Source organism: Bufo gargarizans, chromosome 6, assembly GCF_014858855.1.
Source record: "Bufo gargarizans isolate SCDJY-AF-19 chromosome 6, ASM1485885v1, whole genome shotgun sequence".
Lineage (NCBI taxonomy): Eukaryota > Metazoa > Chordata > Amphibia > Anura > Bufonidae > Bufo > Bufo gargarizans.
In genome coordinates, this window is record NC_058085.1 from 126,365,343 (window position 1) to 126,392,729 (window position 27,387).

A 27,387-nucleotide genomic window follows, 5' to 3' on the forward strand; every position below is an offset into this window, starting at 1 on the left:
CTAATTTATTCACTGCACTTGCCTCTGAAATTGAAGAGAAGCGCCGCCGTAATCTCGCACAGGCGCACTGGCAGAGGCATCGTAGTGCGCATGCACAGTCTTCCTGGCCTCTGCCAGTGCGCCTGGGCGAGATTACGGCGGCGCTTCTTTCAATTTCAGAGGAAAGTGCAGTGAATAAATTAGCTAGGAAGGGGCTCTGGGTGGGGGGGGGATATCTGCGGAGGACACTGAAGGGGGGGATATCTGCGGAGGACACTGAAGGGGGGGATATCTGCGGACGGCACTGAAGGGGGGGGATATCTGCGGACGGCACTGAAGGGGGGGGATATCTGCGGACGGCACTGAAGGGGGGGGATATCTGCGGACGGCACTGAAGGGGGGGGATATCTGCGGACGGCACTGAAGGGGGGGGATATCTGCGGACGGCACTGAAGGGGGGATATCTGCGGACGGCACTGAAGGGGGGATATGGACGGCACTGAAGGGGGGATATCTGCGGACGGCACTGAAGGGGGGGATATCTGCGGACGGCACTGAAGGGGGGGATATCTGCGGACGGCACTGAAGGGGGGATATCTGCGGACGGCACTGAAGGGGGGGATATCTGCGGGGGACACTGAAGGGGGGGATATCTGCGGGGGACACTGGAGGGGGGATATCTGCGGGGGACCTGAAGGGGGGGGATATCTGTGGGGACACTGAAGGGGGGGATATCTGCGGACGGCACTGAAGGGGGGGATATCTGCGGACGGCACTGAAGGGGGGGATATCTGCGGACGGCACTGAAGGGGGGATATCTGCGGACGGCACTGAAGGGGGGGATATCTGCGGACGGCACTGAAGGGGGGATATCTGCGGACGGCACTGAAGGGGGGGATATCTGCGGGGGACACTGAAGGGGGGGATATCTGCGGGGGACACTGGAAGGGGGGGATATCTGCGGAGGCACTGAAGGGGGGATATCTGCGGACGGCACTGAAGGGGGGGATATCTGCGGACGGCACTGAAGGGGGGGATATCTGCGGACGGCACTGAAGGGGGGGATATCTGCGGACGGCACTGAAGGGGGGGATATCTGCGGACGGCACTGAAGGGGGGGATATCTGCGGACGGCACTGAAGGGGGGGATATCTGCGGACGGCACTGAAGGGGGGATATCTGCGGACGGCACTGAAGGGGGGGATATCTGCGGACGGCACTGAAGGGGGGGGATATCTGTGGACGGCACTGAAGGGGGGGATATCTGTGGACGGCACTGAAGGGGGGGATATCTGTGGACGGCACTGAAGGGGGGGATGTCTGTGGACGGCACTGAAGGGGGGGATGTCTGTGGACGGCACTGAAGGGGGGGATGTCTGTGGACGGCACTGAAGGGGGGATGTTTGCGGATGGCACTGAAGGGGGGGATATCTGCGGACGGCACTGAAGGGGGGGATATCTGCGGACGGCACTGAAGGGGGGGGATATCTACGGACGGCACTGAAGGGGGGGATATCTGCGGACGGCACTGAAGGGGGGGATATCTGCGGACGGCACTGAAGGGGGGGATATCTGCGGACGGCACTGAAGGGGGGATATCTGCGGACGGCACTGAAGGGGGGATATCTGCGGACGGCACTGAAGGGGGGATATCTGTGGACGGCACTGAAGGGGGGGATGTCTGTGGACGGCACTGAAGGGGGGGGATATCTGCGGACGGCACTGAAGGGGGGGATATCTGCGGACGGCACTGAAGGGGGGGATATCTGCGGACGGCACTGAAGGGGGGGGATATCTGCGGACGGCACTGAAGGGGGGGGATATCTGCGGACGGCACTGAAGGGGGGGGATATCTGCGGACGGCACTGAAGGGGGGATATCTGCGGACGGCACTGAAGGGGGGATATCTGCGGACGGCACTGAAGGGGGGGATATCTGTGGACGGCACTGAAGGGGGGGATATCTGCGGACGGCACTGAAGGGGGGATATCTGCGGACGGCACTGAAGGGGGGGATATCTGCGGGGGACACTGAAGGGGGGATATCTGCGGACGGCACTGAAGGGGGGGATATCTGCGGACGGCACTGAAGGGGGGGATATCTGCGGACGGCACTGAAGGGGGGGATATCTGCGGACGGCACTGAAGGGGGGGATATCTGCGGACGGCACTGAAGGGGGGATATCTGCGGACGGCACTGAAGGGGGGATATCTGCGGACGGCACTGAAGGGGGGGATATCTGTGGACGGCACTGAAGGGGGGGATGTCTGTGGACGGCACTGAAGGGGGGGATGTCTGCGGACGGCACTGAAGGGGGGGATGTCTGCGGACGGCACTGAAGGGGGGATATCTGTGGATGGCACTGAAGGGGGGATATCTGTGGACGGCACTGAAGGGGGGATGTCTGTGGACGACACTGAAGGGGGGGGGATGTCTGTTAACGACACTGAAGGGGGGGATGTCTGTTAACGACACTGAGGGGGGGGGGGATGTCTGTGGATGACACTGAAGGGAGATCTAGGGAGGGCTGTGGGAATGTTAGGGTGGGAGGTCCTGGAGGGGTGTTTGGGTGGGAGCTCTGGAAGGGGTGGGAGGTCCGATAGGTATGGTGGGGGTGGGAGATCCGGGAGGAGGGGCCCATAATATTTTTTTGCTATGGGGCTCAGTCATTTCTAGCTACGCCCCTGATTGTTAAGATTGGGCGGGCACTGGAGCGATAGAGCGCCCTGCTGTAGGAGAAGCCGGCGGGAGATGAAAGGAGGAGGGGCCAGCTCCTGGTGGTGTCGGGCACACGACGCAAGAAGAAGGTGACAGCGCAGTATGTGATGTATACATGTGTGTAATGTATGTAGTGCAGTGTGTGATCATCACATACTGCACTATATACATTACACACATGTATACATCACATGCCCCCTCACAGTAGTCATGCCCAGATATGTGCCCCCTCACAGTAATAATGCCAAGATATGTGCGCTCTTCACAGACGTAATGCTCACACATGCCCCCTCACAGTAGTTATGCCCAGATATGTGCCCCCTCACAGTAATAATGCCAAGATATGTGCCCTCTTCACAGACGTAATGCTCACACATGCCCCCTCACAGTAGTTATGCCCAGATATGTGCCCCCTCACAGTAGTTCTGCCCAGATATGTGCCCTCCTCACAGTAGTTATGCCCTGATATGTGCCCTCCTCACAGTAGTTATGCCCTGATATGTGCCCTCCTCACAGTAGTTATGCCCAGATATGTGCCCCCTCAGTAGTAATGCTCACTCGTGCCCCCTCACAGTAGTTATGCCCTGATATGTGCCCTACTCACAGTAGTTATGCCCAGATATGTGCCCCCTCACAGTAGTCATGCCAGATATGTGCCCTCTTCACAGTAGTAATGCTCACACGTGCCCCCTCACAGCGTTTGCATTTCTTTCTGGCAAAGCTACCTGGTTCCAGCCCGCGAAATTTATACCAAGTCTAGTGCGGCCCTCAGACGAAAAATGGTTGGGCACCACTGCTGTAGACAAATTGCGTCCCGCTATCAGACACCACATCAGAGGGAATGCTGTGTAATTTTACGATGTTATCAATAAACACCTGAGCGAGAGTTTTAGCATTGGGCAAACCTGATAATGGTACAAAGTGAGCCATCTTACTGAAGCAGTCCACCACCACCACCAAAATCATAGTTTTCCCAGAAGAACTTGGTAAATTAGTGATGAAGTCCATGGACAAATGGGTCCAAGGACGAGATGGAATCGACAAAGGAAGAAGAGATCCTGATGGCAGAGTGTGAGCCACCTTAGCGCGTTCACAGGTCTCACAAGCTGCTACATAGCCCTCAATACATTTACTCAAACCTGGCCTCCAGAATCTCCGGGAAATAAGATCCACCATGGATCTACTCCCAGGGTGTCCTGCAAGGACAGTATCATGATGTTCCTTGAACACCTTGTGTCGCAGTTATGAAGGAACAAACAACTTCCCTGGAGGACAGGAATCAAGTGCTTCACCTTGAGCACCCAACACTTCCGCCTCCAGCTCGGGATAAAGGGTGGATACCACCACCCCATCAGCCAATATCGGAAAAGAGAACCTGCGAATCTCCCCCCACAGGAAAGCTACGTGACAAAGCATCCGCTTTGATGTTTTTGATCCCAGGACGATAAGTGAAATTAAACCTGGTAAAGAACAATGACAATCTGGCCTGCCTAAGGTTCAGACACTTTGCTGATTGCAGGTAAGCCAGATTCTTATGGTCAGTAATTACCGTAATCGGATGAATCACTCCTTCTAGCCAATGACGCCATTCCTCAAAGGCCAATTTGATGGCCAACAACTCTCTATTCCCAACATCATAATTTCTTTCTGCAGCACACGGACGCCATTTGCCAGGAGAGGGACCCTATGACAAAACAGCTCAGATTCCCACTTCTGGCGCATCAACCTCCACAATGGAGGGTTGAGACACATCTGGTTGCAACAGAATGGGAGCAGAACCAAAACATTCCTTAATTGCAGAAAAAGCCTTTAATGCCTCTTCTGACCAGACAGAGAAGTCAGCGCCCTTCCTAGTCATATCGTTCAAAGGTTTGACAATAGTGGAATCATTCAGGATGAATTTCCTGTAGTAATTAGTAAATCCTAAAAACCGCATCAGAGCTTTCTGATTCTCTGGCTGGTCCCATTCTAGTACTGCACGGACCTTTTCGGGATCCATGCGAAAACCTGAGGCAGAAAGTAAGTAACCCAGAAACTGCAGTTCCTGAACAGCAAACGCACATTTTTCCAACTTAGCATAAAATGTATTCTCCCGAAGGATCAATAAGGCTGGGTTCTCACGGGCGTGACTGATTGGCTCAGGATGTGTTCAGGGTGCAGTCAGTGAAACTCGCAGCCTTTTTTTAAGCAAGTTCAGTCAGTTTTGTCTGCAATTGCGTTCAGTTTGTTCCGTTTGGGTGCAATGCGTTTTGATGCATTTTTCACGCGCGTGATAAAAAACTGAAGGTTTACAAACAACATCTCTTAGCAACCATCAGTGAAAAATGCATCGCAACAGCACTTGCTTGCGGATGCAATGCATTTTTCACGCAGCTCCATTCACTTCTATAGGGCCAGGACTGTGTGAAAAACGCAGAATATAGAACATGCTGTGATTTTCACGCAACGCAGAAGTGATGCGTGAAAAACAACACTCATATACACACCCCTATTGAAATGAATTGGGCCAGATTCCGTGCGGGCGCAATGAGTTCGCCTCACGCATAGCACCCGCGTGGAAAACTCGCCAGTGTGAAAAGAGCCTAATACTTGTCTTAAATGATCCTGATGAGTCTCCATATCAGGTGAGTAAATCAGTAGGTCATCGAGGTAAACAACGATCAACCTCCCCACCAAATGATGAAAAATGTCATTGATAAAGTACTGGAAGACTGCCGGGGCATTAGTTAAACCAAAGGGCATAACCAGGTTCTCGAAGTGACCCTCGGGTATTGAAGGCCGTCTTCCATTCATCCCCCTTCCCTGATTCTTATCAGATTATAAGCTCCTCTTAAATCCAACTTGGAAAACACCTTGGCACAGACAATCTGATCAAATAGATCCGGAATCAAGGGAAGGGGATAAGGGTCTCGGACAGTAATGAGATTCAGTTCCCGGAAATCTAGGCACGGTCTAACGGAACCCGTCTTTTTTGTAAAAAAATAAATAAAAAAAGCCCGCTGCCATAGGTGATTTAGATGGTCTAATAATATGTCCTTTTGTCAAACTCTGGGCAATATACTCCCGCATAGCTACTCTTTCAGGTTGGGAAAGATTATATAACAGATTTTGCCAATTTTGCTCCGCGAATAAGATTGATTGGACAATCATACTCTCGGTCGGGGGGGCAACTCCTGATTTCCAACACACGAGAATACGTCCGAAAAATCTGAAAGAAACTGAGAAAACACCTTAGTGGATACCCCAGAAATAGATGTGCCGAGACAGTTGTCCATACAAAAATCACTCCAATTACTTATTTGTCTAGTTTGCCAATCAATGGTAGGATTATGTTTGGTCAACCATGGTAAACCCAGAACCAGCGGAGCCGGCAAACCTTTACCCTGGGTTCACACCTGAGCGTTTCTGAGACGCGAGTATTTGTCGCGCGCTTTTTGCAATAGTAAACGCGCGTTTGACGCGCGTTTGTGTGATTGCAGTGTTGTCCAATGAGTCTATGGCCAAAATGCGCGACAAACGCCCCAAAAAAAGCTCAAGAACTTGTTTATGCGTCGGGCGTTTTACAGCACGTTCAAACGCGCTGTAAAACGCTCAAGTGTGAACCAGGGCCATAGGGAAGCATTGGTTTTCACGTGTTGAGCGTTTTACAGCGTGTTTGAACTCAGGTGTCAACTTAGGTCCCTGGTTCAAGTGTCACTGTACCCTGAGGGACAGATTCCCCAATTGACAGTGCCTCCTGCCTGAAAGGAACCTTGCAACTCTCCCTCAGAAGTCAATCCTTGCGGCTAGAGCCATGGCCGCCTCCAAAGAATCGGTATTTTCATGAAAGGCAAGGGCATCTTTTAATTTCTCAGACAGCCCCCACAGAACTGACTACGGAGTGCAGGGTTATTCCACTCCAAGTCAGTCGCCCATGTTCTAAATTCAACACAATATGAATCAGCCGCATGTTCTCCCTGACACAAGCTATGCAGCTTAGATTCGGCCAATGAGACCTGGTCTGGGCCATCATAAATCAGGCCCAGGGCTCTGATAAAATTAATCCACCGATCGGACGGACTGCAAACCGATCGGCAGAGAAATAGCCCAGGACTGAGCATCAGAGAAATGATAATCCCCACTTTGATTTTCGTCTCCAGATAAAATCGGACGCAGACGAAAATATAATTTACAAGACTCCCTGAACCAAACAAAGTTATCACTTCCCCCGGAAAACCTATCCGGGAGAGCGACCTTTGGCTCAAGGCTGACCTGGTTCCCACCCGTGGCGCCAGACGCCAGAGACCTTTGACACAGTGCAACTGAATTACGGAGGTCTGCTGCTTCCCAAGATAGCTCCTGCATGCGACCAACCAGAGTATCAACAGCTTCCATTTTGCACAGAGCAAGGAAAAAAAAATGACGGTATGGGCTATTTATGTCACGGAAGGTGAGGGAAGGGAAGCAAACCAAACACAAACACAACCACAACAAAATTAAAGCAGACTAGACCCCACAGCTAGGGAGTAGGGAAAAGTCACCTCCTGAAAATCCCTGAGCCTTTCCTGACTGCTACCAACATGAACAAATATTGATGGTAGAAGTGTTCATGCACTCGAACCTAACCCCTGCTGCAACTGACACAAACCCTCAGCTAGGGAGCAGGCGGAAAGACAACCAGTTTCTTGCACAAGATGAAGGAACCAGCATCTACCTAAGGCCTAGCCAGTGCAAACAACAGAAGGGAAGGAAGGAGGACTTAACTGAAGACGAACTGGGAACAGGAGATCCACCAAACACCAGCAGAGAACTCCACGAAAAACTATAAACCGCAAGGGCTATAGTAAGAGGCAGGTATGAATAGCATTACTAACTAATGAGCAGAACCGTGAGGGGTGGGATCCTGCCCAAAGCCACAACAAAGCAATCTGTCAGATAGATTCACGTGCAGCAAGATCTTCTCAGATCACTCACAGGGCAGGGTGTGATACACCACCTTCTTTCTACTAAAAGCACTATGAGGGGCCTTATTACTACTGAGTGGTCTGAAGAGAGCTTTGTTACCATTGCAGGAACAATAGGGGCCCTTTTTCTACTGGGAGCTCTGTAAGGGCATTATTAATACTGGAGGGCTCTTCTACTAATGGAGGCACTCTTCGGGAACAATATCACGGTTGGAGGCACTGTAGGGGGCAGTAGTACTAATGAGGGCATTCTAGAATAGAATTACTATTGTGGGACTATTACTATAGGGGGCACTAATTTTTCTTCAGGATAGTACTTGGGAGCACAGCGAGCAGCAGGATAACACTGTTGGGACTCGAGGTTGGGGGATGATGATAGAAATGTGAGGAAGCTAGGATGTCTGTGTCTCACACTCTACAGAAGACGCGCGGCTGAGAGAAGTTGTACGGACCAAATGGAGATGATGACAGAGAAGATCTACATCAGAGGAGACGTCACCTGGGAGGCCCTGGATGTGACAGGTATGTGCTGCTGTATAGCAAGTACAGCAAAATGTGATGTGCATGGGGAATAGATTTAGAGAACAGGGCCATATTCATTGGGGCTTGGGCCCCGGATCTTTTGAGACCCTAGCAACGCCCCTGCTACTGGGGAATGCCCCAAGGCTCTGTTCAGACTGGTGTCATGGCTTCCAGGAATTATGATGGATCTGTTTTGTAAGGAATCCCATTGAAGGTTTGGACAAAGAAGATGGACACTAGCTGGATAATTTGTCTTATATGCTCCACTTTGAACTCTTAGTTCCAGATGAGCCAAAATATATCACTAGAATGTGTCATTAGTTTATCATTGCGGGGTCCGATCTCTAAGACCCCCACCATCCCTGAGAATAAAGGAGTCAGAGCACTTGTATAGCGCTGTGTCCAATCCATCCAGTGGCAGGGCACCGCTATTCAGTGGAAACTTAGAAGACTTAGAAGTGCTAAGCCTCTTCATTCTCATGATGGAAGGTAGTGCCAGAGGTCAGATGTACACTGATCATCCTAGTGATATGCCTTCATCAATGTATTTCAGCATGCTTGCCTGTGTTCTTGTCTATGCATGAAATTGTTCCCTCAGAAGGAAGAACAGGGGACAAGGCCCCGTGTTCTAGGTATTGGTGTGGGTCCCAGCAGTTAGCCTTCTGCCAATCTCACTTATGCACTAGAGGAAAAGCCCATCAGAATTCTCTTTTGGCAGGTCACATTGAAGGAGAAGGGTCAGTTTTAGGGTCTGAATAACCCTGTGACAACCTAAAAATGGAGCAGAAAAGCACATTATTTCAATGCTATATAGTGGTATTCTTGGCACTATATGGTGTTATGTTGCCTGTATATGCAGTATTATGTGAATATATGAAAAACTGTCAAATTGTATATATAAATTCCACCAGATTTTAAGTAGAGGCAAGACTTTCTTCGTCTATGTTCCTGACAGACATCGTGATCTCAGTAAAAACGTTCTCACTGCTACTGAGACATTTATATATTCAATTTATTAAAGTTACATATAATCAGTGCAGAAGAAAATTCCATTATTACAACACTTATGTCTCAGCATGTACACCACAACATTTCCAATCATGGTGGTCATCAGCAGTACAGGGCAGACCTGGCAAAGACCTTATTTACAGTATCACAACCTTTTCTCTCGAGTCTTGAGATACTTTAAAGAATACGTTGCAGATGTTGATCAAATAAACCCAAATCTAGCCACACGGTCTTGTAGTATGAACAGTACTGGTACATCACTCACTAGTAGATGGAAGTAGAGAAGAAAGTAGCTATTGCTAGCATTTGTCACTGACAATAATCACATTTCTTTATGGATATGAAAAATAGAACCTTTGTCCTGTGCAACCAGGATACAGTAAAACATGGATTTGGACCACTGACTTGAACCTTTCAAGTAAATAGTTCAGATGTGCAATGCGCTTACATTAAAAAGACCTCAGCCAAGCCTTACTTATTCCTCATATATATTCTGTGGTAAAAAATTAGACGCTAAGAACATGAAAACTTGAATTTATACCACTGGGATGGAACCACTGAGATGTTCTACAGAAGGAAACAGGATGGTTAATCGAGCACTATTATCTGAAGGTAATTGTGGATTTACAACTTACAGAAGAGCATTATATCACCTTGCTATAGGGACAGCTACATGTCCCTCTTTAGTTCCTGTGACAGATACAAGATGTCTCTCTTGTAATATATATGGAGGAACATACAAATGTAGGTTGCATAGTCATAAAGTGCCCGTCCCTAAAACCCCTTTGCTTCTACCACCACATCCTTCTAGCAGAACATGCAAGCTAATAAAAAAAAAAAAAAAAAAAAAAAAAAAAAAAAAAAGGTATTGTGGCATCCACATGCCAGAATATATTGTCCTCCAACAGTCAAGTCAGTGCAAATTCATTTTCATTCTGTTCAGTCACGGTTTATGGAATCAGCTTGAAGGGTTCTTGGCTTCTGTTGTCTTTTGAAAAGATGCCATACCCCTCTCTACAACCTGATTCAAGCCAAGTCTCCGTAACTGTTCCACCAGGTTTATACTGAAGATGCTTTTCTGTGTAGCACCAGTATCTTGTTTCTCATTCACTGAAGCACTGTCCACAACAGATCTTCCAAAGCCTAGACCTCTTAAAGTCTTACCCCAACCCAATTGAAAGATAGGTGGGTATGCAAAAGGTGCAGGTGGCCTAACTTCAGCTTCAGTTGAGGTTTTGTTGCTGGGGTCTGCAGTGGCAGATATACCATGTTCTTTTAAGAGGGTAACTAATCCGAAGGGAGTGTTGCGTCCAGAGATGGGTTGATCATTCCTTGGTGGGAGAGAGGTCACTACGGGCATGTCTTTGTGAGGTTCAAGGCTGAAGGAACTCAGGCTCTCAAAGCTACCACACGAGGAAAGTACTGTACGAAGACTAAAGGAAAAAGAACAGTAAATTGGTAAAGAGGGACAAAAAAGGTATACGACATTGTTCATAAAGTCTCCACATGGTGCCACCAACATTGTCTTGCTATCCTCTGATATATGAAACGGAACTTCCAAATGCAATACTATAAAAGCGCTGTAGATCTTGGCCCCTGAAATGAATGAAAATCTGAGCGTATTGATAATGAAGTGGCATAAGCCACATTGATGGACCATTGTGTGAAAACCAACTGTAAATATCACACCGTCACAAGCACTTGTCTTAAATTCACTGGTCTTCAGGTGTCCTACCATAACATGGCAGTGTTACTTGATGTAAATTATGCATCACATTTTAATTAGGCCATCATAATCCAAGTAAAGCCCCAAATATGACACAGACCACCACTTAAATGGTCCTGAATTAACCAAGTGACCAAAGACCAGTCAATAAACACAAGGCTTTCTTCTTCCTCCAACTGGAGATGAAGCAGTTAGTGAAGACAAGAGCAAAGGTTAGCACATGCAAGAAGCCAAGGAAACAGTTAAGGGTTAAACATAGAAAGTCTTTGCTGCTACTTCAACTCAGGGTTCTATTAATGGAACTTGACATGGGCATGACATGTTGAACAAACCCCAGATAGAGAAGCCATTCTCTGCCCCCTTCTGATTTCCCATGGAGTATTGCTTTATCTCCCACAGACCTGTGACTTGTGAAAGAGCCCTTTAATCCCACAACCCAAAAAATATATATATGCTTTTAGGGCCGCTGGAAGGACTGATACTTTCCCAGTACAGCATACCCATACTAGCTAAAAGTCACTGGACCACAAAAGGAGCAGGAAGGCGTTTCTCTTCTTGTGGTGTTCTGGTGTAGATCTGGGGCACAGCTTAAAATGTCCTAAAATTTGGGAAAAAGCTGTATAAATACTGAGTATCTGGAGAGGATTACTTCAAGACATGGCAAGATGTGGTTAAGCCAATCATAATCTGGAGTTACCCATGTACCCCTAGACATCTTTCCCATTTGGAACCAGGAGACAAGCTCTGTAGGAAAAGTTTTGGCTGCCATAGAATTTATTACCTAGGTAACCAACAAGGACTTAATGACCTATTTAATAATGGAAATGCTCTTCTAAACTTTTTTTTTCAAATGTGGTTTATATAGGTAGACCTGGCTACTGCTATAGGGCCAATGAGATTTGGGACAGAAACAAAACCCTTCCTTTTATTTCTGTAACGTAGTTATAGCATTTGCCTGCAGCCCTCCCAAGGGGGTGCTCCTGGTATAGAGTTTTTACAAGTCTCTTTGCATTCAACAATGGCTGTATAAATACATATCCAGTGTATACATATTGAGAGTAATGTTTTTGAAAAACAAAGCTACTATTCTTATAAATGTATATTATAAAAGAGTGTTAAACTTTCATGTAGATACAAAAAATTTACATTTGTGTTGCCCGTTTCAAGCTTTGCTATAGGGTGCTATGGGGTCCTTGTTTCCATAGTATATGAAGCTATAAGACCTTGCTGTACCCAATGTATACTTGCACTATTAGAAAATAAAAAAACGGGTCAAAAAGATGCGTGTCAGTCACTTATGGTCGGTCTGGAGCAGTAAATGAACCCTGAGAAGAAGTCATACAATTTGCAGTAACCATGCTTAGGACAACTCCGTGACCATAAATGTCCCCAGCTAGTAAGAAGATTATTTATTTGACTGGCACCTACAGTGCCTTGAAAAATTATTCATACTCCTTGAACTTTTCCAAATTTTTTTCACGTTATTTTAACCACAAACTTAAATGTATGTTATTGGGATTTTGTTTGATAGACCAGCACAAAGTAGCAAGTATGTGTGAAGTGAAAAGAAAAAATAATACATGGTTTTCAACATTTTTTTATAAATAAAAATCTGAAAAGTGTGGTGTGCATTTGTATTAAGCCCCCCATACTTTAATAGCACTAAATAAAATTCAGTGTGACCAATTGCCTTCAGAAGTCACCTAATTAGTAAATAGAGTCCACCTATATGTAATTTATTTATTATTGGTGATCAAACAGCATCATGAAAACCAAGGAACACACCAGAGAACCACAGCTGAGGAGGGGAATCTGTCTAGAGGACAACTATTAGTCATGTATGCCACAATTCTGACCTTTAAAGGAAGAGTGGCAAGAAGAAACCATTAATGAAAAAAAGCCATAAAAAGTCCCGTTTGCAGTTTTTCAAAAGCCATGTAGGGGACAGAGCAAACATGTGGAAGAAGGTGCTCTGGTCAGATGAGACCAAAGTTAAACTTTTGGGCCTGAATGCAAAACCCTATGTGTGGCTGAAAACTAACGCTGCACATCACCCTGAACACACCATTCACACCATGAAACATGGTGGTGGCTGCATCATGCTGTGGAGATGCTTTTCTTCAGCAGGGACAGGGAAGCTGGTCAGAGTTGATGTAAAGGTGGATGGAGCTAAATACAGGACAATCCTGGAGGAAAACCTGGTCCAGGCTGTAATAGGCTTGAGGGATTAAGAATGGGTATGAATGACAGGTCTATGTGGGGTTTTGGATGCTGACAGTGTACGTAATGGTGGAACTAATGGAATGTAGGGAGTTGACGCTCATGCAGGGGAGGGCGTGATAATGTCACGTTGATATAGGTTCATGAATTTTTAAATTTACATTTTATTTTTGTTTTTTCAAGAGGAACTTCGATTCCAGTACATATAGGTTGCTTCTCCAATTTACGCACAATTGTGTGCTATATTTCTTATACTGGTATATTCACCTTTGCATATTTTGTGAACTTTTTATATTGATTCATTCACTGTTGTATATCTTGTGTTCTCATCACTATTATGATTGTAATTAATCACGTATATTTTTTTTTCCTATCAGGGGTCTGGTAGAACTGGGTAGATAATAATATAAAACTCCAGATAATTGATCCCTGTGGGCACAAATTGTGCAGTACAGAGGTACGAATATTTTTTGGTGCTATAAAACTTTCCCTCCGGTCCCTGAATAGGTCTGGTTAGAAATTATATTTAGGCACGGTTTATCACATGGTAGTACATACACTGTCAACCATATATTATGGTATTGTGGATTTATTTGCATGTACTTAATTCTTACATTTCTTTTCACAGCATTTATTTACACTATAATTGTCTTTCTCCATGTCGACTACCTGCGCAGGCATCATAACTATCACTGTAGTTCTTCTACACTGAATTATTGAGTAATTCAGTGTATATGACTACTATTCCCACGTAGTGTGTGGTACCTGTATAGTGCAATTGCGCATCAGATCCCTGCACTACACTAAAATATACATACATGTATACATATATATCAAAATTAATTCTAAACAAATAAAAAATATTGAGAGGTCTCACATATATATCCCCCGCTCTCTGATGATTGATTGGGCACTAGGAGCACCGTGCTCAGGTTGTTTGAATATCTACTTGTGTCTTCGTCAACAAGAATGTGATCTGTGTTTTGGGATGTAATACCTGTGTACATATGTTATATTCGAAAATTGCCACGATTTTGTTGTATATCCATTTAATGATGACCGACCCATATGCCCTGACCTAATATGGCGACTATGGTGCGCCCGGCGTTCCGCGCATGCGGCGCCGGTCGCTCCTGGATGACGACTGTCGCGCAGGAAATGCGTGACCGTCCTTCTCCGGATCGGCGCGGCGTCACAGGAGATGCGGTGATCATTGTGGTGCGCCGGACGTCGCCATTTGAAAAATCGCCATGTGTTAATGCTCAGGTGAGCTAGGATGGTATAATTGAATGAAAGTCCAGGAACCAATGAGATGTATCCACTTGACCTATTTAAGACATCACCTTCACCAGACCAACCAGTACCCCTTGAAAAAGCTGTATGCGAAACGTGCGTTGGGGAGTGGACCGGTGGTGTTGCTGCACACAGTATTTTTCTTTTTATGTGCTGATTATAACTCCAATCATCCTACTGCTTCAGCTTTGACAAATGTGGTGTGTATCATCACGCTCACCTTGTGGCAAATGCTGATTTATAATGCATGTAGGTAATTCTTTGGGAGTTTATGAGCCATAGCTTGTGGATACTATATATCCCCTAATTGATTTATAATATGCAAATTACCTGTCTACCAGCAAGTAGGGCGGCTACTTGCTGGTAGCAGCCGCAAAAAAACGCCCCCTCCTCTTGTTGACTGACAGGGCCAGCAGCGATCTCCTCCTCCGGCTGGCCTGCGCCTGTCTTCATTCGGCGCAGGCGCTCTGAGAGAAGGAGGCTCGCCTCCTCAGCACTCCCTCAGTGCGCCTGCGCCGATGACGTCTTCTCTTTCATATATTGTAGAAAAAGGGTCGGCACTGCCAGAGTGTTTGCGGTGTCATTAGAGGCACTACTTTCACCCATCCCCACTCTGGTGAACAAATCCCAATTAAGGGCATGTTCACATGTGATAGTAAAAACGTTATATACATTCTTAAATGTCCCTGCGGCTTACTTTACGTAGGGGAAACCTCAATGCGGATAAAAGATAGATTAAGTAAACATAAGTCCACTATCCGCACTGAGAATTTACTATTGCCCTTACCACATCATTTTCACGAGAAACCTCATGCAATATCGCAGTTGCGATTTCAAGTTATTAAAAGTGTATCACTACCCCGCCGTGGCGGTGATGGGAACAATTTGCTTTTAAAGCGAGAGGCCTATTGGATCCACTGGTTACAAAGCCAAGAGGTCTCAATCGCGAATATAACATCTCTGGCTTTGTTTAGTTCTCAATCATGTGTACACAATATTTACATTGTATTTATGTTTTATTTTCAGCGGACCTGAATCTCGATTTCTCTACATTGACTTCTATGATTTATAGTATCTATCATTGTATAATCTGTATCGGCTCCCATGTGGGCGGAGCTTCACATTATGATGTCAGTTCCGTTTTTTTGCCTCTCTTTGTCTCTTGGATGTATATAAGACCCATTGATAGGATTGTATTATATAGTCTGAAGAAAGCACGTGTGTGTGCTGAAACGCGTCACTATGCTTTAAATAAGTGACTGAATAAATTACAGCATTCAAAATTCATCGCGAGTGCCGGTCTTCCTTCTCTTCGTCTTCTCTTTCAGTGACGTCATCGGCGCAGGCACACTGAGGGAGTGCTGAGGAGGCGAGCCTCCTTCTCTCAGAGCGCCTGCGCCGAATCAAGACAGGCACGCGATTTTTGAAATGCAGACAGGGCCAGCCGGAGGAGGAGATCACTGCTGGCCCTGTCAATCAACAGGAGGAGGGTAGCCGCCCTACTTGCTGGTAGTCCGGTAATTTGCATATTATAAAAGTAAGTTTTTTGCATTATCTACTGAACGAAAATGATTAATAACATAATGTATAGATATATCGCAGTATAGGGATTATAAGTACCCCCAAAAAAAGAAGAAGAGTTTAGTGGGGTGACAGAAGCCCTTTAATGTTCTAGCCTTCATTAGGCATTATTACTTATATTTTATATATTTGTGTTGATGCCCAGGTCATGGGTTTTGATAAATACTTAATAAGCATATTCAGTGTCACTAGATTGACTATTGTCCATTCATGATGCAATTTTCTCTTCTTTTGCTTTTTGAAAAATCTAAATAGGGGACTCAGTGGGGCTGAATACAAATGCATGCCACACTTTCTAGATTTTTATTTCTTAAAATTAAAAAAAAAACATGTATCCTTTTATTGTCACTTCATACACAAGTAGTACTTTGTGTTGGTCTGTCACATAAAATCCCAATAAAATACATTTAAGTTTGTGGGTGTAACATGAAAAAAATGTGGAAAAGGTCAAGGTGCATGAATACTTTTATCGGCACTGTATATATACCATGCAGGCTTATCCAATAGCTATCACAAATAATTCATGAGAAATAGGTGGTGAACTGAATTAAAACTACTTGCTGTCATAAGTAAAATGTCCACTAGATGGTGCCATTTCAGAACTTTTTGATAACGTAAATACTGGGCCTTCATAACATTGTAGACAAGGACCAAACACTGCACAAGTCCTGTCTGGTCACGGAGTCCCCCATAAGAGACTTGAAGGTCACTGCCCACTGAGCTACCTGATGCCTTGCTGTGATGTCTGACCCTGCCCTCAGACGTCGTTCAGAAAGTCAAGCAATGGAAAAGGTGCTTCCACCAGGACTTGAAGTGCCTAGAACCATGAAGATGGAAAATGGACAAATGAATGAGGGACAGGGAGGGAACAGTAAGTGGCACAGGAGGAATTTTAGCAGATGCAATGTGGCACCCACACACCAGCAGCTGTAAAGGAACAAGTTAAACATGCAGCAGGCAACACTGGGATTTATATGAAAAAGCGCTCAGACGGTGCTTATATCATTCAGCCATTTATCAGCTGGACCTATAGTGTGACAGCCATTTGGGCCTACTACATTTTCTCAAGCTGGCACAAGCCTGCAAAGAATAGGTTAAAAAAATAAATAAATGTGATTTAAATGACATGGTGACATGAGACTATTTGACTATGAACACATTGCCAGAAAGACCTGACCAAGACCAGTGAAAGAGGTCTATTGGTAAGTTTTTTTGCAAGATTTTTGCCCGTAAAAGAAAGTGGCTGCTTCTTGGACAGCTCCAGGATTTTGCTATTGATGGCCTGTACTCAGGATAGGCCATCAGTATCAGATCGGTGGGGGTCCAATAGCCCCCACCCATTATTCAGCAATTACCTTGTAGATCCAGAACTACAAAGCACCATCTAATTTGTAGTGGATGGAGGTGGTAACTGCAGAGCTGCTCCTATGCACTTCAATGGGAGTAGCAATGCAGTTGCCAGCTCCACCCATTACACAATAGATGGAGCTGTGAAGTTCTGGCACCCAAGCTACAAGGTAGCAGCTGATCAGTGGGCGTGTGGCGAGTCAGACCTCTGCTAATCTGATTGTGATGGCCTAGCCTGAGCATAGTCCATCAGTATTAAACTCCTGGACAACTCCATTTTAAAAATGAGAGACTTTTTATTAAGGCCTTCTACAGAAAAGAAAAAAAATATGGGGGATAAGGGATATTTTGGTTATGTAAAGTAATTTCCTATCCACAGGATAGGGGAAACCCACTATATTGGTTGGCCTCCTACTGCTGAGACCCCCACCACAAGAACAGGGACCCAATACTACGTGGAGCCCCCCGCCTGAAAAATAAATGGAGCAGCTAGTCAAGCATGCGTACAGCCACTCCATTCATTTCTATGGGACTTCTGGGGATAGCCAAGTATAGTGCTCAGCCATCTCAGAAACTCCCATAGAAATGAGTGGAGTGCATGCCCTACCAGCTGTTCCGTTCATTGCAGGGGGTGGGGGACTCCATGGGGTATTGATCTGTTCTCCCTGATCTAACAGTTATCCCTACCCTGTGGATAGAGGATAAATTACATAATTGGAATACTCCTTTAAGTGAATATGGAAGAGCTGCCATACCAGGCACAGCCCATGAACAAGAATGCCACATTTTCTAATCTCATAGTTCATACATCGCCATACTAAGGTCCATATAAAAGCAGCATAGTCAGCAGACATCTATGGGGAGAAGAGATATGAATGTGAAGTGATGTGAGACAAGATGAGCAAACAGACACGTGTAACCATGAAAAACCCACCTGGAGGTGACCTGTGTAATGTCCTGCAGAGGGTGTGACATACGACATGTGGTAATAGTGTACGTAGATGGAGTCTGGGGAAGGTTGTTAACAGAACGGAACACTGAAACACACAAGTGATCTATGTATTATGGACAGTGACACACATGATAGGAATCACAAAGCAACTACTTCTACGGAGACACTTGAAGGGTGAAGATGGCGGAAGCTGACCTTGAATATGAATTTTAATGAATTATACACTGTAGTTGGCTTATTTTAGGCATTCTATGATCTGACATAGAGGTCAGCATACAAAAGCACTGCACGAAGAGTCATAACCCTGGGAAAGACAACTGTGTCCAATATGGCACCTTCCCCGGGGTCTGGGTCATCCTCCAGACACAGATCGGCTATATATACCACTGGTGTAGACATACGAGGTCACACATAAAGTGGCATAAATATCTGATCGATGGGTGTCTGACTGCTGGTACCACCATCACTGATAAGAATGGAGCCCGGCCTGGCAGGAGAGGAAACCAGAAGTTCAGAGAATCTGCCTAAGGGCCCTTTCACACTTGCGTTGTCCGGATCCGGCGTGTACTCCACTTGCCGGAATTACACGCCGGATCCGGAAAAACACAAGTGTACTGAAAGCATTTGAAGACGGAGCCGTCTTCAAAATGCGTTCAGTGTTACTATGGCACCCAGAACGCTATTAAAGTCCTGGTTGCCATAGTAGGAGCGGGGAGCAGTATACTTATAGTCCGTGTGGCTCCCGGGGCGCTCCAAAATGACGTCAGAGCGCCCCGTGCGCATGGATGCAGTGTTCCATGTGATCACGTGATCCATGCGCTTGGGGCGTCCTGACGTCACTCTGGAGCGCCCGGGGAGCCGCACGGACGGTAAGTATGCTGCTCCCCCGCTACACTTTACCATGGCTGCCAGGACTTTAGCGTCCTTGCAGCCATGGTAACCATTCAGAAAAAGCTAAACGTCGGGTCCGGCAATGCGCCGAAACGACGTTTAGCTTAAGGCCGAATCCGGATCAATGCCTTTCAACGGGCATTAATTCCGGATCCGGCCTTGCGGCAAGTCTTCAGGATTTTTGGCCGGAGCAAAAAGCGCAGCATGCTGCAGTATTTTCTCCGGCCAAAAAACGTTCCGTTCCGGAACTGAAGACATCCTGATGCATCCTGAACGGATTTCTCTCCATTCAGAATGCATTAGGATAATCCTGATCAGGATTACATAGTAACATAGTACATATGTACGGATCTGGACAACGCAAGTGTGAAAGGGCCCTTACATGTACATGGCACTCTCCACTGCAGTCTATGGGTAGTCACTTCTTCCATATGTCCCATAGACTCCACAAATACTCACTGCTTTTAAGTGGTTTGTTTTTGGTTGGAGTGGATGTAGCAATGGCTTCAAAAGATATAGGCTCCATGTCGTCCTCCTCAAAGTCGTTGAGGTTGTAGACATCTTCAACGTCAATGTCCAATTCCTGGAAGTCTTTGGTTAACACACCAGGCCGAGGATCCAGAATGCCACCTAAGTTGGGCTTTGCTAACTGCTGCCAATGCAGGAGGGTTGCTGATCCTAGACATAAACCATATATTATATGGGCTTGTATAGCACATTTTTGGTAGACATACTCATTATCTCAAGAGCCTCCTCACCTTCTAAAGGCTTCACTATCTGCAACTTCTCTGGTAGGTAGGACCTCGAACCCAAAGAGAAACTTGAGCTGCCAGTGGCCTCAGAGATGCCAGAGTAATTGGTGCCAGTGGATAGGACACTCTCATTTGGGGTAAGGAACCCACTATTTGTCTCATCATGTTGTTGCATCTTCTGTTCCCTCTGTTCGAAAAAGCTGTCCTGAGATTGAGAATCCTGCTGAGCACTGAGTCTCTGAAGAGCTGCTGCCAGGTCTGTGCCCCCAGGTGTACCAGGGGTTCCTAACTTCTTCCCTCCAAGACTGTAAATTATTACAATTAGATGAAGAGTTAGCAATGAACCAAGTAAAATCTTGATTTCCTAGGGAAATAAGGAATTTAGACTTACACAGAAGCTTCACTGTCTACAGGAAGTAGGGTCTCCTCCTCCTCTAGCACCATGCTGGCACCCTCTGACTCACAGAAACTCATTGGTGGAGTACCAACACGACTCGGTGCAGCAGATGGCCTCTGTGAGGGAGCTTGAGAGCCTGTTATATTCTGAGGGGACGGGCAACGAGATTTGGTCCTCACCACTTGGTTGGCAGCTTTGACCGTCTCAAACACTCGCTTGTAGCTCCTGTGTGGGATTAGAAGACATTGATCAGTCTGTTTGCCTGGATTTTCTTCATAAAACAACAATTTCTAAGATGTGGACATCATTAGACAGCATCCCTTTACTGTAATTGCAAACATAGGAGATAAAATTTGAGGTCTGCAAAAAATTTTTTGTAGTTCTGCAGCAATGTAAGTGTAGAGGATTTATCACAGCATATTTAGACTATTTAGATTTTCCAGGATTAGGAAAACAGGGCTACGCTCTTCCAAAAACAGTGCCACACCTGTCCACAGGTTGTGTGTGTAATTGCAACGTAGCCCCATTCACATTCATATAGATGCTGTTCAATATCAGATACACCCAATGGATAGATTTCGTGCAGTTTCTGGAAATAAGCAAATACATTTAATGTATCCCCAACCCAGAAAATCGGTTATTGTCTAAATACGTCTGTATGTCAACATTTTTATTTTATTTTTATTTTTTTCTCACGTCCCCATCTATTTAAAAAAATAATAATATCTAAAATCCTGCAGGTTTCACATTGGACATTAGGCTTAAAATATGTCAAGACTTCCTGTTCTTTGGAGCAGTAGACTGGAAAGGACCTCAAAGACTTCTATGGGAGAGTTTCCTAGGCAGAGGTAAGGAGGGAGAAGATAAGCTCACCTATTGCGAATAGTGGATCCTATTTTATCTATACTGAGGTGATTTTTGTAATTGTGATTCTGTCTGTGATGATAATGAGATGATTGCTATTGAAAAGTTCCCTGTAGAGAACAGGAAGACTCAACATATTATTAGGTCTACTGGTTAGTGTAAAACTGCATAATTTTTTATATTTAATTACATATAGAAAGAGACATGGTGATAACTTTAAAACGCTTTGACTTATCCAGGCCATTCTGAGATAGTTTTCGTCACATATTGTACTTCGTGACACTAGTAAAATGGAGTAAAAAAAATAATTCATTTTTATAAAAAAAAAATACAAAATTTACCAAAAATTGGGAAAAATTTTCAAATTACCATTTCTCAACTTTTATAATAGATAGTAATACCTCCAAAAATAGTTATTATTTTACATTCCCCATATGTCTTCTTCATGTTTGGAATGACATTTTTTTTTTTTGGGGGGGGGGGGGGCGTCGTTACAAGGCTTAGAAGTTTAGAAACAAATCTTGAAATTTTTCTGAAATTTTCAAAAACCCACTTTTTAAGGACCAGTTCAGGTCAAAAGTCGTTAACCCTTTAGGTGTTCCACAAGAGTTATTGGCAAATGGAGATTAAATTTATGAATTTTAATTTTTGGGCTAATTTTCCATTTTAATCAATTTTTCCAGTAACAAAGCAAGGGTTAACAGCCAACAGTTCTCGGCCGAGAACATCAACACCCTATATTTATTTCCTCAATTCTGTAGTTTGCAGAAACACAAGCGGATGTCCTTGTACTGTCCACAATTCACGGTAACTGCATCACCCCTTTCATCTCCATTTGCCAATAACTCTTGTGGAACACCAAGGGTTAACGACGTTTGTAAAATCAGTTTTGAACACCTTGAGGGGTGTAGTTTCTTAGATGGGGTCACTGTTATGGAGTTTATACTCTAGGGGTGCATGTAAACTACTGTACGGGCACATGGTAGGGCGTCGAGGGAAAGGTGCGCCGTGTGGTTTTTGAAAGGCAGATTTTGCTGGACTGGTTTATTTACACCATGTCCCATTTGAAGCCCGATGCACCCCTAGAGTATAAACTCCATAACAGTGACCCCATCTAAGAAACTACACCCCTCAAGGTGTTCAAAACTGATTTTACAAACGTCGTTAACCCTTGGTGTTCCACAAGAGTTATTGGCAAATGGAGATGAAAGGGGTGATGCAGTTACCGTGAATTGTGGACAGTACAAGGACATCCCTCTTGTCCTTATATCTGACCAGCAACAGGTTTCCACTGGTAAGGGCACGGGTCTCACCCCTGGGAATAAGTACCTGGAGGGGGTGGGTAGGGAGGCTGTGTTGATTTTTCCACACTGTCCCACAAGCGGACGTGTATCTGGCGGCGAGGGACTGGAACAAGGGGATACTAGTATAAAAGTTATCCACGTACAGGTGGTAACCCTTATCTAGCAGTGGGTGCATAAGGTCCCACACAAGTTTCCCGCTAACACCCAGAGTGGGAGGACATTCAGGGGGTTGAATACGGGAAGCTCGCCCCTCGTACACCCGAAACTTGTAAGTGTACCCTGAAGTACTCTCACAAAATTGTACAGCTTCACGCCATACCTCGCCCGCTTAGAGGGAACATACTGGCGGAAAATGAGTCTCCTCTTGAAAGCAATGAGAGACTCATCAACCGCGACCTCCCTTCCAGGTAGATGCCTCCAAAAATTTGGCCCCAAAGTGATCGATGACCAGCCTGATTTTGTACAGGCGGTCATAGGCAGGCATTTCTGGATGGCCTCAAACTGGGAGCGTGTCATGGCCGTACTGTAAAGTGGGGTCTGGTAGAGGACGTCCCCACTCCAGTAATGCCTGACACTAGGTTTTTTGACTAGGCCCATGTGCAGCACGAGGCCCCAAAACGTCCTCATCTCGGCTGCACTAACCGGAGTCCAGCCACCGGCCCTAGCCAAAAAGGAGCCCGGGGATTTAGCAATGAACTGTTGGGCGTACAGGTTCGTTTGCTCCACCATCAGGTTCACAAAGTGGTCACTGTAAAAAAGACTAAAATATTCATATTCAGTGAAGCCCACTGTGGGAATCTGGATTCCTGGTTGGCCAACAAAATCAGGAATCGCAGCGTCAAAATGCTCTGGGATACACCATGCAAGTTCACCGGTAGGGAGCTCCGGTGGACATAACTGGTGGGCCGGAAAACTAGTACAAGCCCCAGAGCTGCTCGTACTAGTGTGGGCCACAGGGTCCCTAGCATGGCGGTCTCCGCTGCCTTGGGGGCTAATCATCATCGCTAGATGATGAGGAGGACGCGGATGACAAATGGAAAGTGGGGTCATCCTCGTCCTCACTGGGGCTCTCGGACTTGGAGGCAAGCTGGGCGTATGCCTCCTCGGCCGAGAACATCAGGTGGGCCATAGGGGAGTGTGTGTGTGTGCGTGGAAATCTTTATTTGGTGTGCGTGTGTGGGGGGGCACAGGTGTTCACTTACTTATCCCTAAACCTAACAGAAAAAATAAATAAATTCATAAATAAATAAAAAAAGGCCCAAAAATTTGAAAAATAAAATAATTTCTAACTCGCTGATCAGCCGGATCCCAGACACAGAAAGTAGACGAGCGCTGCAATATTTTGAATCGCCCGCCCCTGCAGCCAATCAGAGCCATTCCTGAGAGGTGATGTCACCATCACCTCGCAGGATTGCGATTGGTGGTGTATTATCACACCACCGATCACCATCCTTTTCCGGGTTATCGGGTCCCCAGAGACCCGAATAACCCGGAAACGCAGCAAACCGCAGGTCTGAATTGACCTGCGGTTTTCTGCGATCGCTGACACGGGGGGGGTCACAGGACCCACCCCCACGCATTGTCCCAGGGTGCCTGCTCAATGATTTGAGCAGGCACCCAGTTACGATCACTGCCTGACGCGCGGCGGTAATCGGAACTACACATGACGTACCGGTACGTCATGTGTCCTTAAGTACCAGGACATTATGACGTACCGGTACGTCATGTGTCCCCAACAGGTTAAAGGCTGTACACTCTTGGGGGCATTTTTTTTAATTATTGCATTGTACTTATTTTGAGCTAAAAATCACTTTGTAAATTGGTCTTTATTACAAATATGGAACCCTTTTTTCTGTACTGAGCTGAGATGCTCTAATAGAGGGATCTGAATTTTCTCTCTGTTCAGTCAGGCAGATTAGCTGACCAACTCTATCATTATAAATGCTCATGATAGCTCAGTTCTTATCTTACTGATAAGAATGTGGCTTAAATAAGCGTGTAGAACCTCTTTAGAAATTAGAGATTTCACAAAGTGAAAGTACTATTCAAACAGCTAGACAGTTTACCCTTTGTGACAGAATGCTCAATATTTTTTAATAAAGGCCAAATTAAAAAAATGATTTTCAGCTCAAAAATAAAAAAAAATAGCCTCTGAAGTTGTACATAGCCTTTAAACAATAGGTATTTTTCTGGCGACGCATTCCCTTTAAGAGACACTGCTTACTGACTGTCTGGGACATACTTGAGTTCTGAGGAAGCATCAATGCCTTTTTTCATTGTTCCTTCAATCTCCGCAGCTAAGGAATCCTGTTGACATGAAACATCTATTTAGACTGGAGGCACCAAAAGCATGATGTCATCCAACAGTGTTGATATCCATTGCAGTTACTGCTTACCAGGGGGAAGATGTTCAAGGTGCTGTATCTGCTGATGGTGCTGTTGGGCAGACTTCGGTTCCGCTGGTTCTTTAACTCTTCCTGGGCTTCATTTAACATGTCCTGGCATTCTTTGTGTTTCTCCTGCAGATACTGAAGCTAGAAGAAAAGAATTATCATAAAGTTACAGATCAGACAGCTCACCTGATATTTCTATTCGCTCAAATGCTTGAATTTCTCAGTTATTCCTACTGAATATAAATTATTCAAGTTCTGGGCAATTCCATTCCTCTTGTAAATACAGTGTATCCCTATACTGGCCAATCAATGCTGACAGTGTCAGACAGCGTAGGGACATGCTTCGAATTACTGTTTCTTGCTCCGCTCTATCAGTTACTGCACTAGGCATAAAACAGCAAGTGTTTTCCTGGAGTGCTCCTTTAAGCAACCAACCTCATTTTTATACATTCAGATGTATTTACCTCCGTTTTCAGGAGACGCTCCCGTTCCTTCACAGCGGCCAGATGTTGCTGCAGTTCTTCATTCTCTGTAGAGGTCTAAAAATACAGAAGGGGAATAAATGAATAACAACAATGACAGTATGTGGTAGATATTTTAATAAAGAGGTATTCCAACATTAGAAATAATGCATTTTGCTAGGCTGTGCCATCACTTCATGATTAGTGGGGGTTTGATTTCTGGGACACCCAACTATCAACCAAATAAAGAGACAGAAGGGGCTTCCTATAGACCTGAAACACAGCTCCAAGTGAATGTGCAGGTGGACGGGGGCACCAATGTACATGCAAATCTGAGAAGCCTCTGTCTTGCTGAACTAGGATGGGTGGGATTCCCAGAAACCCTCCCACCATCAACAACACAGGGGAAGAGATGGTACTTAAAAACTAAGAGGTGTCTCATATATCTTAGCTCTAGAATACAATGGTCCATCTGTTCTAGACCTAATAGACAACACTCACACTGCGGCATTTCTGCTGTAGATTTACTATCTGTGCCAGGAGCTGGCTGATCTCCTCCTGCTGTCGGACTGCATCTTCTCCCCTTCGCGCTAACTCTTCTGCCAGCATTGCCACCTGTCTGCTGGCCTCAGCTAGAAACACAGAGCACAGTGGGTTTTATACTGTAGCCGAAAAACTCCAGATGCATCACATTACATTGGAACTGTAGAGATGTTCACATATAGAACAGTCAGGGTCATCCCACCGCAAAATCAAAAAATGATCCTGGTCACTGGCTTACTCTCCCAGATAGCTAAGGCTGGAAGAACAAGAGACACAGGTGAGGAAGTGCCACCATCTATGCCATACTTAGAGTGGTGGAACCCACCAGAACACCATGAGAAGGTGAATATTTGCTAAAGTCACCAATCAGTCATGGTAAGACCTAAATGTATCAGGGTGACTTCTTAGCAAATAGTGTGACTAAAATTTAATGAGAGAGCATAAAATACTACAGCAGTCAGCAACCTTCGGCACTCCAGATGTGTTGAAACTACGACTCCCAGCATGCCCCATTCACTTTTATGGGAGTTCTGAAAATAGCTAAGCAAGTGTGCATGCTGGAAGTCGTAGTTTCACCACAGCTGGAGTGCCGAAGGTTGCTGATCCCTGAAACACTTCCTATTGGATAATTTCACAGGTTGTCCCCTCTGCCATAAAGGCTATTATTGTATGGCTATGGTCCCAAGCAATAGTTTAAATGATTGTCATGCAGAGACACCCATCTGTAGATGGCTGTTTTGGGTTTTTGCTCCTGAACAGTACAGGGCAGAGTACTTTTTAGCTGTATGCGATGTCTTGGGTGCAGTTCAGGAGGCTACTCTTTCTCAATGAAGAGACACAGTGGTGTATGGTACTGTACTGATGAGGACCAAAACCCCAGAAACAGTACTGTCCACAGATGGGTCTCTCTATCCTAGCTGGTATGGGCTGATTTGCATACTTTTGCAATGGAGCACTGTCTAAAAATTAAGGGGGTCATTTATTGAGACGGGTCTTTTAGATGTTGTTCTTAATAAAGCCTCTGAGCTGGTGGTGAATCGCCCAAGTTATGTAAAGGTGCTGGCCTCTACATAAAGTAACTTCGTCGCATCCAGTGCCGCTTCTAAATGTAAGACAGCTTCATAGCGTTCTTACATTTAAACCATTTCTACGCTTAAACCAGGAGTAGAAAATGATGAAGGAGACGAGCCTCCCAGCCCCTCCGCTTCCCCATCCACACCACAAGCACTTTTTTAGACCTTGCGTGAGTGAGGAAAAGTCGCAGAATGCGGCGCAACTAACCATTGTACCAAAATCTGTCCCTGAAATACACCTAATATAGGCATATTTTCAGTTAATAAATGACCCCCTAAGTCTCTATACCACTGTCCCTTCTACAACAAAGAATACATCCCCTACCCCCAGCATGAATGTCATATTATGTATGCAGCCGTGGCAATAGGTGTCTGGCAACAGACCACAGCCGATGTTGGCCTAAACATCAGATAAAAACG

At 45.5% G+C, this 27,387-nt stretch overlaps 1 protein-coding gene across 1 annotated transcript in view; it reads right to left on the reverse strand.

Annotated features, from left to right (window-relative positions):
* Positions 1–9,156: 9,156 nt before the first annotated feature.
* The window catches only part of LOC122942040 (trafficking kinesin-binding protein 1-like), a 69,813-nt gene continuing 51,582 nt past the window's right edge, over positions 9,157–27,387 (reverse strand). Inside the window, exons 9-17 of the mRNA XM_044299534.1 lie at positions 25,853–25,983; positions 25,355–25,429; positions 24,894–25,031; positions 24,740–24,804; positions 20,324–20,554; positions 19,939–20,237; positions 19,640–19,858; positions 18,272–18,374; positions 9,157–10,603 (exon numbers count right to left, since the gene is read on the reverse strand). Coding sequence (XP_044155469.1) covers positions 10,129–10,603; positions 18,272–18,374; positions 19,640–19,858; positions 19,939–20,237; positions 20,324–20,554; positions 24,740–24,804; positions 24,894–25,031; positions 25,355–25,429; positions 25,853–25,983 — 1,736 coding nt within the window. The 3' untranslated portion in view covers positions 9,157–10,128. The remainder of the gene's footprint in view (positions 10,604–18,271; positions 18,375–19,639; positions 19,859–19,938; positions 20,238–20,323; positions 20,555–24,739; positions 24,805–24,893; positions 25,032–25,354; positions 25,430–25,852; positions 25,984–27,387) is intronic.